We start from the raw sequence: 11,999 nt of genomic DNA on the forward strand, positions 1-11,999 counted from the left end.
ATTTTTTCGAATGTCTCCAATGGTTAATTCTCTTTCTGTAATGGAAAGTTACTTTTTATTTTTTTTAATTGTCTATCAGTGCATAATTTCAGTCACTTATACATCAATTTCAGAACGCACCGGAGAGTATTGTCCCTTTTATTTCCAGATGGCGTTATTGTTTGAGCGGGTCATTCCAAACTTCAAACGTCAACATAGATAGAAATACATTGTTTGTTTTTTTGTATTTCAAACCAAATAGGAAATTAATGACACATAAAAGAACTCAACTCTTCTTAATAGTCCCGCTTTTAAGGTGCAAAACAGCACCATCAACTACGAAACGGGTATTTGAGTGATTTATGTTTTAGTGTTGTGACCTATTTACAAATTACATATGATATGAAGAAGAGAGGCGAACGATACCAAAAGGACATTCAAACTAATAAGTCGAAAATAAACTGAGAACGCCATGGCTAAGAAAAAAAGACTAACAGACAAACAATAAGACACAAAACACAACATAGAAAACTAAAGACTGAGCAACACAAACCCCACCAAAACTGGGGGCGATCTCAGACTCAGGTGTTTTGGAAGGGTAAGCAGATCCTGAATCTTTTGCAGTTGTTTTCATTAAAAAAAAAAGTTTTCTTTTTCAGCACATCGTTAAGAAATGGAGATAAAACATCCAGCTATTATAAAATAGGAGTGCTAAATTGATAGAGTGATGACTGATAAGGGGAAAAGTTGGAGAATCCTGAAAAAAATTAACAAGATGGACGATGTCAAACTGTTATAATTCTTTGCAATATATTTCGCCAATAATCATGATAATGGTTTTTATTTGCAACAATTTAATTTTTTTCTGCAAAATGCAATAAGGGTGACCACCACCAGAAACCCTAATTCCACCCCCCTATTTACCATTTTTTTCTTGGAATAGCCCTCATGTAATTTAAGAAACTTTTTTTTCAGATGAATTTATAAATAATACTGCACTATGTATTAAATAGTAAAAATGGAAGAGGATACATTAGATCAGAGATTTAGAAGAAGGAGATCTGGACGAAGATCATCATCTGTAAGTCACCTAACATGTTGCATAAATTGTGTATAGAAATAAGCTTAACGTATATTTGTAGTTCTTTTGAATGTCGAATACATTTTAAATGGTTTTAGCATTTTGGATTTTAGATTTTTGAGCTCAAAATAGCTGATATTAAAAACACAATTTGAATTATACTCTACATGAACCTGATTTGCTTTGCATTTTACATGTTCATGAATGTAATGTGTGAACATACTTACTATTTACTTTATTACAGCAAACTTTGAGTAACCAATGTAGTCTATTATTAGTGGACCTAGACAAATTGTATAAAGTATTGTTTTGTCAAATTATACATAATGAATCCTGAATTGTTTGGAAAACTTAAGTTTTTGAACAGAATTTGATTGTACATAAAAACAGATAATATAGAAGTGTTGGGAGTCCTTTTAATGGATAACACTATACTATCTGTTATCAGAAATCCTTTCACATTAACAAATTTGATCACAGATAAGGAAAAGCTTTTTGCCTGATCAAAAAGCAAACTTTGTCAAGATCTGCAAAGCTTTTAGGCTGAAATAACAAACCTTATACATGTTCTATCTGGAAAATCAGTGTAGGTTTTAGTTAGGAGAAAAAATATACAATTATGATTTTATTTAAAAAAATCATTTATGTAAAAAAGAACTTGTATGCTTTTTGTAGAAAGATTACATATTACATTTTAGCAATAGAAAAATCTGTTTATAAGAGATGTATTGCACTTAGAAATAGAACTTATCCTTTAAATACAATTTTGATCATTTTTTCATTTCAGATCTTGAAGACCAAGACTCCTCTCTTAGATATAGATACCAATCAAGCTGTAAGTAATGTTATAACAACACAACTCACTTTACTCGCTATTTTCTGAAAAAAATTCCTCTGACCTTTTGTAGGATAATTTTCCATCTCAATCGAGTGATATGGTTTTTAACAGTTAAAAAGAAAATTCATGACGTCATAAGTGTACATCATTGATGTTGCTTATGAAAAAAGTGATACACAGATTATCAACAATCTTTCGCTGCTTCTTCTTATTACAGGGCTATGGCCCTTTGATGAGATTGAAGCAGAGAAACCCAGAATAGACCAAAACAGGGGTCATTATCATTCATGATTTTAGGAAGAAATTGTTTTTCTTCACGAGGAGAAAAGTGATTAAATAAATAATAAGATACTTAAGTAATAAAGGGTCCTTGTCAAAATAAAGCCAGACAGCAACATGACATAAACTAGGAGACTAAAAGACGAGCAACATTTCATTTAAGAAAATGGAAAGCTTAAAATTGAGCATCACAAAATATTTTGTTAAGTGGAGGAGACATGAAGGCACATTTCTTCATGAATCTTCTATATAAATGAGGAAAGTTTTGTGAGTACTTCCAAAAAATGGAGAAAGAAATACAAAAATGAATAAATATTACAAACTCTTTACAAAATTATTTTAGGGAATATTTACTACATTTTCCTCAACGAGACTAATAAAAATTTAAATTTATAATCACATTAATATTCATAATACAAGGATTAATGCATGCATTTGCTACACAGGTGACAGAGGTAATACCAAGAAAAAAAGCAAGAATATCATCATCAAGAAGAGTAAGCTTTGCTGAAACTTACCAAGTTAAGTAAGTCAATTTTCTCCAAGTTACAACATCATCATATCATCAGTTCAAATGGCAAAGATAAACGCAATTATATTTGAGACTACTATCCACCAGAATTCAAATGACAAAGATAAAAGCAATTATATTTGAGACTACTATCCACCAGAGTTCAAATGACAAAGATAAACTCAATTATATTTGAGACAACTATCCACCAGAGTTCAAATGACAAAGATAAAAGCAATTATATTTGAGACTACTATCCACCAGAGTTCAAATGACAAAGATAAACACAATTATATTTGAGACTACTATCAACCAGAGTTCAAATGAAAAAGATAAAAGCAATTATAGGTCCCAGCCTTCAACACTGAGAAAAAACCCATACAGCATAGCAAGCTATAAAAGGCCCAGACATCATAAAATGTAAAACAATTCAAATGAGAAAACCAACAGCCTGATTTATACAATACAATTTACCAAAAAAACAATTTTGAATCCAACGACAACTTGGAACAGGTATATAAAAATGTGACTTTTAAGGTATGACTTAACAAAAAAATTGCTGGTGTGCAAAGGGATGAACAAAAATGCTTGTAAATATACATGTTGTTTCAAGGCCAATATCCAAGCATTTATATCATTTTTTTTCAGAGAATTTCCAAGAGACTCTCCCCATAGATGGATGCCTGACCCTGAATCGGAAGGTAATATTTAAATAATTGTTATCCATCATAAAATACACATGCACATCTAGATTGTATATCTACTGTTGGCTCACATTGTTTATATAAGTTATAATATTTATGTTAATTTTTTGATTTTAGTATTAAGAGTGACTGCAGTCCTTTTCTTATTATTATTATATTTTTTTCTCAATGTGAGGACAATGTGTATAAAACCAGATCTCAATAAGTTATTTGAGGAATGAAATGGTATAAAAATGTAACAGGACAATATACTTATGTTGTAATTTATGCATAAAACTATTCTAAAGTTTATTAAATGTTGGAATAAAATAAAGTTTCTCAAGTAGAAAACTTGAAGGATATGTTTGTAAGAGGAATAATTCCTGATGTTGTAAACAGATATCATCTAATAAGGAATCAAACAAGATTAAGAAAAAAAAAAATTCAAATTTTTTTATTTATTTCAGATGATTCTAGTCCAGAACTTGAGAGGTAAGCATTACATCAATGATGCTGTTTTTATTTTTTTTTTATCTTTTAAAAATCTTAATGGAAAATATTATTCGATACTTAGAAGTGTAAGTTAAACATTAATGAGACAGCAATTCTACAACACATGCAGACCAAAGGACATCTAGGTGTCAAAATACTGTCCATAATAAACAAGCATCCATACTAGATGTCAAGCTTTGAAACACCCCTATTGCAGACAGGCGATAACTAGTTAACTATCGCCAATGTCAAATTCTCAACAGACAATACATATTGTTTCAGAGCCATAAGATAAATAGTTCGATGTAACATACAGTAATTTTAATGGACATTAACAGTATGCACCACATTTGCTGTGTGATGTGATTGACTGTTCAAACTTATAGTGGTTGCACGACAAAAAATGAAAAAGTAGTCAATAATTGTGTTGAAAAAAGGCCAGATGTCAAAGTAAAATGAAAAAAGACACATGTTGCATCTTGCTGAATAAAAAGATTGATCTACAAATGGTATAGCTGCCAGGAACACTGCCAGTAACTTGATGGCCAATATTATATAGGACACTCAAATAAAAAAAAACAGAATGCCAAGTAAAACAAGCTCAAAGTTCTGTATTTTTAAACATAGAAATTTTGCCGTCTTAAATCTAATATTGGCTACTCTACATCTTTACTAGTAGTTTCAAATATTTAGACACTTAAAATCTAGTTAACACATTTTCAACATGTCATTCTTAGTTCATTTGTCTCCTGGACTGCCACAGTCTATAATTTGTTTTCTATTCACTGGATATTTTCAGACTGCCTGATGTTCCACAGCATACCAGCAGAGGTGAAATTCAAGGTAAAGTTTATGAAAGATATTGTCCAACCTCTCAGTAGGAAACATCCTGCTTTGTAGCTCACCTGGCCGAAAAGGCCAAGTGAGCTTTTCTTATCACTTGGCATCCGTCATCGTCCTTTAACTTTTACAAAAATATTCTCCTCTGAAACTACTGGGCCAAATTTAAACAAAGTTGGCCACAATCATTATTAGGGTATTAAGTTTAAAAAATGTGTCTGATGACCCCACCTGTCAACCAAGATGGCGGACATGGCTAAAAATAGAACATTGGATTAAAATGCAATATGTAATATCTTAAAAAACTAGATTAGATAGATAGAAACATTTAAGAAGCAAAAATGATCAGCAAGACAAGATCTACAAATAATTCAACATAAACCAAAATTGCTAGTCAACTCCTTATTGAAGTTGTTGCCCATTAACATGATTAATAACAATTTTCCCCATTTTATCTTGAAAACTGTAATAGATAAATGGAAACTTTAAATAGCACAAATGATCAACAAGAAAAGATCTACAAATAAGCCATATTATTCCCCTTTCACGATGATTTGAATCAAAGATGACACTTTTTCCTTCATTATACATATATTTTTTATTGTAGTAAAATTATAATTATCTATAGGATACAAATGTATATGGATTTGATCATTAAAACTGCAGAATTTTACACTGTATGCAAAAGACCTACAGCTGATTTTGCATTGAGATTTGGGATTCAAGTATTGGGTATGAAAATGATTTATCTTTCTGAAGAATGAAGAACTATATGTAACTGTTAGTGCTATATCATTTTTTTTTCACTACCATATCTCAATGGAAAACAAAAAGAACTTGAAATTCTACACACAACTATTTGAATCTTTCCACCAATGATTTATGATATAACCCATGTATATTGTGCACTCAGTCTTAGTAAAAGAATTAGCAAATAAAAACATAATTTCAATCAAACTTATCATTATTTTAATTCCAATTTATATGACAGTAACCCATTTCTCTGACGTCATTCTATTGTTCTTACAGTGGATTATTTTTCAAGAATCCACTGACTACTTCGTTAACTTAAGATAACTTATTTCATAACTTTTAACTTACGATTTTTTATCCTCTCAAAAACGAGTGGCATATGAAGGGTTCGAACTCGCGCGTATTTTCTTCATAATCAGTAGAGTCTTCAGTCTATGCATGATACCACTATACCACGATTGCTCACATAAATCATTATTTAAATACACTCTTAAAGCGCACAACTGTCAATACATGTCAATAAACTGTATTTCTATCTCAGAGATAATTCGCTTTTCTTATCTAACAAAATATATATACTATGTCTGGATTTGTTCATGTTCTTTTCAAATTGATTTATATCACGTCAACATTGAACGGACTCTAATTTGAGTAAAGTGTGATATATAAGCTACGACCGTAAAACTACTTCTTTGACTGTAAAACCAGAAACAAAATCATCGCCTTTACATGAAAATGAAGTATATAATACCTCTAAGATTAAAACTATTTTTATCGAGAAAAAAAATTACAATGAAAAAATTTCATTCCGGATACAAGGTTCGAACTTTGCACTGTTAATATCACCGTTATGACATTCGTTACCAACGACTAGACGATCACAGCTATGAACAGCTTGATGGTAAATTTATGAAATCAAGATAATTATTCATTGTACATCCGTAGCAAGAGCAATTCTGATGGGGATTCAGAATGCGTACCTCAGATAAAACTAGTTTATTTACCGGTGAACGATATATGCCAAATGAAATTATAACGTTAAAATAATCGTAACTTAATGAAACGGAAACAGTTTAAACAGATTTGAATATAATTGTTCAATTTAAATCGTAAGCACAATCGTAATTTTATTAGGAAAGCAACATGAATTTGAGCATTATGAAATGGCAGATTTATGGCATCTACCTTATCAATATTTTTTGGACTAAGAACGGCTTAACGGTGTTTAGTCTTCAATTAACCAAAACATGTTGCTAAATATTATATATATAAATTTTGAAGGTTCTAAATTTTGGTAATTAACATTTTTTAACTTTTCAAAACAAGATAAATAAATTCTGTATATTAATATATGTCTTTTTGAATAAATTAAATATACCAAAATCTATTCAATATAAATAATTTGTAATGATTAAACATTAAATGAAATATGTATATACAAAACTAAAATCTGGTGTTAAAAAGGGGAGCTAACACCCCATTTAAGTTATCTTAAACTTATGTTAACTTGTCAAATGTCTAATTATAGATGCGAACCGTGTGGATATAATCATTTCCAGCTATTATAGAATAAAAAAGACAAAATACATAACTATTTTTATGAAATATCGTTGATTCATTGTCAAAACGTAAAACAGACAGTCGTTTTAAAAGAAATGGGTTAGGCTAGAGAATTGATAAGAAGTAGTGGATTTGGAAACGATAATCAACTTGCGACTAAAGTCGCTCGTTGATTATCGTTTACGAATTCACTACTTCTTATCAATTCTCTACTACATAAATGTCTAAAACGCATTTCTGGTAAAGAAATCTTCAAAGAAATTATGTTCATGAAACATTCATTCATTGTTTTATTTGATAGTAAAATGTTTTGTATTTTAGGTTTAGATAAGTTGTTGACAGGACCAATACAGACCAACTCTCCCTCAGAAGAACAAATTGTAAGTTTACATCAAATCCATTTAGAAGAAAAAGATTTGAAATGTATCAGAGATGGCTCTCAGATTGAAAGAAGATGTAGTTTAAAAAACCGAAGGGAGTCTGCAGCATGGCTTCATTTATTTTTTACCCAGCCTGAATTGTTTTTTTTTCAATCAAATTTTAATCTCTTAGACTATTAAAGGGGCATTAGCTATCAAATTCATGTTCAAGTCTGATTTGACTCAAATTCTCATATTTGATTTATAACATACTAAAACGTATATATCCCAGTTTTAAAAAGTCTAAAATAAACAATTTACAATGCATTTGCTGGATAATATGTATCAGCATTTTGTTTGTATTTTAGTCTAGACGCCATCTAGTTAACCATTAAAATGACCTCCGAAGACTGCAGACGGTCATATAATCCAATGTAAACATAAATATAGATATAAATAGATAGCAAACTGGTGCAATTGGATTTTTCTAGGTCTGTTTGATTTCATATTATAGGTTACAAATATATGCTAATCATCATGTTTACCTGTATAAGAATGAGTTTTTGTGGATCGAATCAGTCAATCAAATGGTTTACACTTGTTTCACTTTCAATGTTGACATTCTTTTCCTATTAATAACTGAACATGCCTAATTCATGCGTAACCCAACTCTAGCTAAGGGGTTAAATTAAAGGTCACATGAATACAGATTCAATGAGGTCGAATTATTCACTTGCAAGTGAATAATTCATTAGCGATTTTTCTTTGCTTATTTTGACAAAACTGAACCAAACTGGCTGCTAAAAGAGAATTATTATTTCACTATTTCACTTTCATTAAAGATTGAACAAAAAAAAAAATCATATTTTATTTTTTTATATATCTCGTAGCTAATGCCCCTTTAACTAAAGGCAATCAATATGATAACTGGGGAATGAAGGGCAATGGCTTTGTCATGAAAACAATCATCACTCTGTGAACTTGTACATTGATAGGATTTCTGTAATGTTACACTGCCTCAATTGAGGTTTGAAATATCTGGCCCATTTCTTTTGCACTTTACTTTTTATTACTGCCATAACACTAATATGAAGTTAACTTTTTTTTTAATAAGTACACATTTGCTAATACCAAATGTGAGATGTTGAAATGTCAGTGATAAAGTAAATTAGGCCAAAAAAAAAATATGGTTGATTCCTGCCTCCAAGTAGAAAAAAGAGGGTAGGTAGGTAGGGAAAGTATTTTATGGCCCTGCCACATAGTGGTCATAGAATCTACTATAAGGAGTTACAGATCAAGTTTACGTTTGGTTCTGCTCTGCTGATTTTTGCCAAAATTATGGGCTTTGGACTTTTGAAAATTTCATGAAAATAACAGCTATATTGATTTTTTTCTAAACACCTACACATATTGAGCTGATTTTTAGTATGTGAGTGTACTATGATGAGTTACAGAGTGAGTTTATGTTTGGTTCCGCACTGCTGATTTTTGCCAAAATTACAGGCTTTGGACTTTGAAAATTTGCAAGCTGGGCCACTCGTGTCGTTCTGAGATACAGGTAAATTTCAGAAATAGGGATATTCGAAACCAATACCAAATGTTCATTACTTAACATTTTAAGAGAGAAGAAATCTAAAACATCTTATTTTGGTAATTGTGTGATTCAGTGATTGACATTTAGCCCATTTCTCCAAATATGGTTCAATATTGCAAAGACACTTGCACATGTCAATTTAGGTTGAATGATTAAAATATTTATTATATACTTAGTAGTAAATACAGGTAAATTGTATGTATAATACAATTGATGACAATCGTACTGTATCAGCCATTCGTGATGATATCGATATCAGTCACAGTTGCAAAGTCTTTATCAAACCCCTAATCTGTATGACGTCACGTAATCAATATCAGTCACGGTATTATGTCACGTCTCATGAAAAATATCTAAGGAGAGATTAGTTGTACTTGGGATACATATAAATAAGAAGATGTGGTATGAGTGCCAATGAGACAACTCTCCATCCAAGTCACAATGTATAAAAAAGTTAACAATTATAGGTAAAAGTACGGCCTTCAACACGGAGCCTTGACTCACACCGAACAGTAAGCTATAAAGGGCCACGAAATTACTAGTGTAAAACAATTTAAACAGGAAAACCAACATGTTTATTATAAAGTGTATTCAATATCACACACCTTATCAACCCTCAACCAATATAATCCCTCGAGCAGCGCTCTTGGGGTCATATTGGAGTCTCAGGTTGATACTGGTGTGATATTGAAAAAGCCATATGATATTCTCTATTTATTTTACCTTTTAATAATGTATTTCATATAGCTTACTGGTATAAACAGAATGAAGACAAAAATAAACTTTATTCTTGTAGTAGAACTGTTGAAAATAAACATGTCAATGTTTGAGATGTGCTTTTTTCTTTATTTTCTGATGGATTCAAACAACTTTTCTGCAATTTTCTGTAAATGCACGAAAAGAAATTAGGGTCTGAGACAGGGACAGTCGGGATGCAAGAAACAAGCATGAATTTTGTTTTGCCATATGTGAAATCTTTTGACTTTTTGATATGCATCATTTAGTATAATTAGTTCTTCCTACATTATTTCTTCAAGCAAATACTTCAGATGGACATGATATAAATGGTATAAACTTTTTTTGATAGTGAAAGATTTCCTATTCATAACTAAATATAACAACTGGGCACATGTATGCATGAACTTATGTAAACAATATGGTTCTATTTATTTTACTTCTCAAAAACCTTTTTGATTTCTCATTTTATTAAAAATAAAATCTATAAACAATAATTTATTGCTCAAGTTTTTATGATGCAAATCAGATGAACATAAGAAACAACTTCAAAAAGATTGACGGATTTCTGGTCTTTATAGTTCAACTGTCAGAGAACTAATTTTTGATAGTGAAAGATTTCCTATTCCTAATTAAATTTAACACCTGGGCACATGTATGCATGAACTTGTGTAAACAATTTGGTTATGTCCAAGTTACTTCTCAAAAACTTTTTTGATTTATTCATTTAAAATTTTTTTTTTTATTAACAATAATTTATTGCTCTTTTTTTTTTTATGCAAATCAGATGAACATTAGAAAGAACTTCAATAAGGTTGACCGATTTCTGGTCTTTATAGTTCAACTGTGAGAGAACCAATTAACCTTGATAGTAACTATTTTGGTGAGAGTGTATGTGATTCGGGTTCGTTTTTACAGTAATTTTTCCCTGTGTCACTTTTTAACTAGAAAAATGTACCTGTGCTAGGTAAAAAGTTTATAAATTACCCAAACAAAATATTTTTCATAATAATGAGAAATTGGCAAACCCACATCCTTTTAGGAAGCTATGGTCTGAGTGTCCTCTTTCAGCAAGGGCTTTGTGGGCTCCACCCCATGTCAAGAGTCTTGCCTGCTGATTGCATGTTGATATATTACTAATTAATCATTGCCACTTTTGCATAAAGAATAACAGTAAATAGACAAAATTGGTTCATAGTCTTGACAGTAACAGACAAATACACATGCTGGCAAATATATTCTGCATAAGTCTTTCCCAAAGGATATATTCTCATATATATACTTTCAATGAATTTATGTCCTTATCCATTTATTCATTATAAGCCTTTATCTGCCATACTATTTTCTTAACAAGTGCCATTCAATGGCTGTTACATTTAGATCATCATCCTCTCTATTATGAATGAAACATATGACTTCCACAAGTTTCTTCCATTTTTTTTGTATCTTGCCACATGCTGAGCTTGCCCCTATGTGTAACCAATCTCTTATAGCTTGGCCACAACAGATCTTCAAGTGGAACAAGGTCTGTCAATTATTTGAAATGATCAAATTTTATTTCAAGAACAGTCAAAAAATATTCCATCCCCCTTCCTCCGACATATTTTATGTGTTTCATTTAACTTTTTTTTTAAACTTTTTATCGCTGGGTTCAGTTGTCATTTACTAAGTGACCTTTATTCAATTCTATCTACATTTACAGGAATCAGAACTGCCATTACCAGATGAGAATGTTCCATACATACAGAGTGGTCCAAACCATACAATATTGCAAACTGATGATATGGACATGACAGACTGTTTTGAGAAGTCAAATGTAGAAAAACCTATTGTGGATGACTTTGGTGACAACTATGGTGCATCTTTTTGCATTGATAAATTTGATGGAAAATCATTTCTTCCAAGCATAGGAAAACCAGTTTTGGAAAAGTAAATATACTTGTGTAAAATAATTAGTAGCTTTAAAACTTTAAATGTTAAAATTGAGCAGACAAAAGTGTTAAAACAGAATTTCTGGTAGAAAGACAATACAATAACCAGTACATGAAAGCTAAAACGTGAACAGTAAGATACAAAGGCTAAGTTTGACAGATTGTAAATGTAAAAAGAACAACACAGTTGCAGGAAACCCAATAATCCCAGACAAAAACAATATGGAGGATTAGTAAATGCCTGACATACATAATCTTAATCATAATTGTAATTTCAAACATTTATTTTATATTTCCTCATAAATCAGTCAATAGATATTCAGTTGAGACCTAAAAGCATTGACAGAGATTATGAAAATAATTG

At 30.7% G+C, this 11,999-nt stretch overlaps 1 protein-coding gene across 1 annotated transcript in view; it reads left to right on the forward strand.

The window, feature by feature from the left end:
• Positions 1-887: 887 nt before the first annotated feature.
• The window catches only part of LOC127736955 (uncharacterized), a 35,457-nt gene continuing 24,345 nt past the window's right edge, over positions 888-11,999 (forward strand). Inside the window, exons 1-8 of the mRNA XM_052247518.1 lie at positions 888-1,060; positions 1,848-1,895; positions 2,624-2,703; positions 3,337-3,389; positions 3,839-3,863; positions 4,663-4,706; positions 7,338-7,396; positions 11,407-11,633. Of these exons, the coding sequence (XP_052103478.1) occupies positions 998-1,060; positions 1,848-1,895; positions 2,624-2,703; positions 3,337-3,389; positions 3,839-3,863; positions 4,663-4,706; positions 7,338-7,396; positions 11,407-11,633 (599 nt within the window). The 5' untranslated portion in view covers positions 888-997. The remainder of the gene's footprint in view (positions 1,061-1,847; positions 1,896-2,623; positions 2,704-3,336; positions 3,390-3,838; positions 3,864-4,662; positions 4,707-7,337; positions 7,397-11,406; positions 11,634-11,999) is intronic.

The sequence above is a fragment of the Mytilus californianus genome, unplaced genomic scaffold, assembly GCF_021869535.1.
Source record: "Mytilus californianus isolate M0D057914Y unplaced genomic scaffold, xbMytCali1.0.p SCAF_4, whole genome shotgun sequence".
NCBI classification, from domain to species: Eukaryota; Metazoa; Mollusca; class Bivalvia; order Mytilida; family Mytilidae; genus Mytilus; species Mytilus californianus.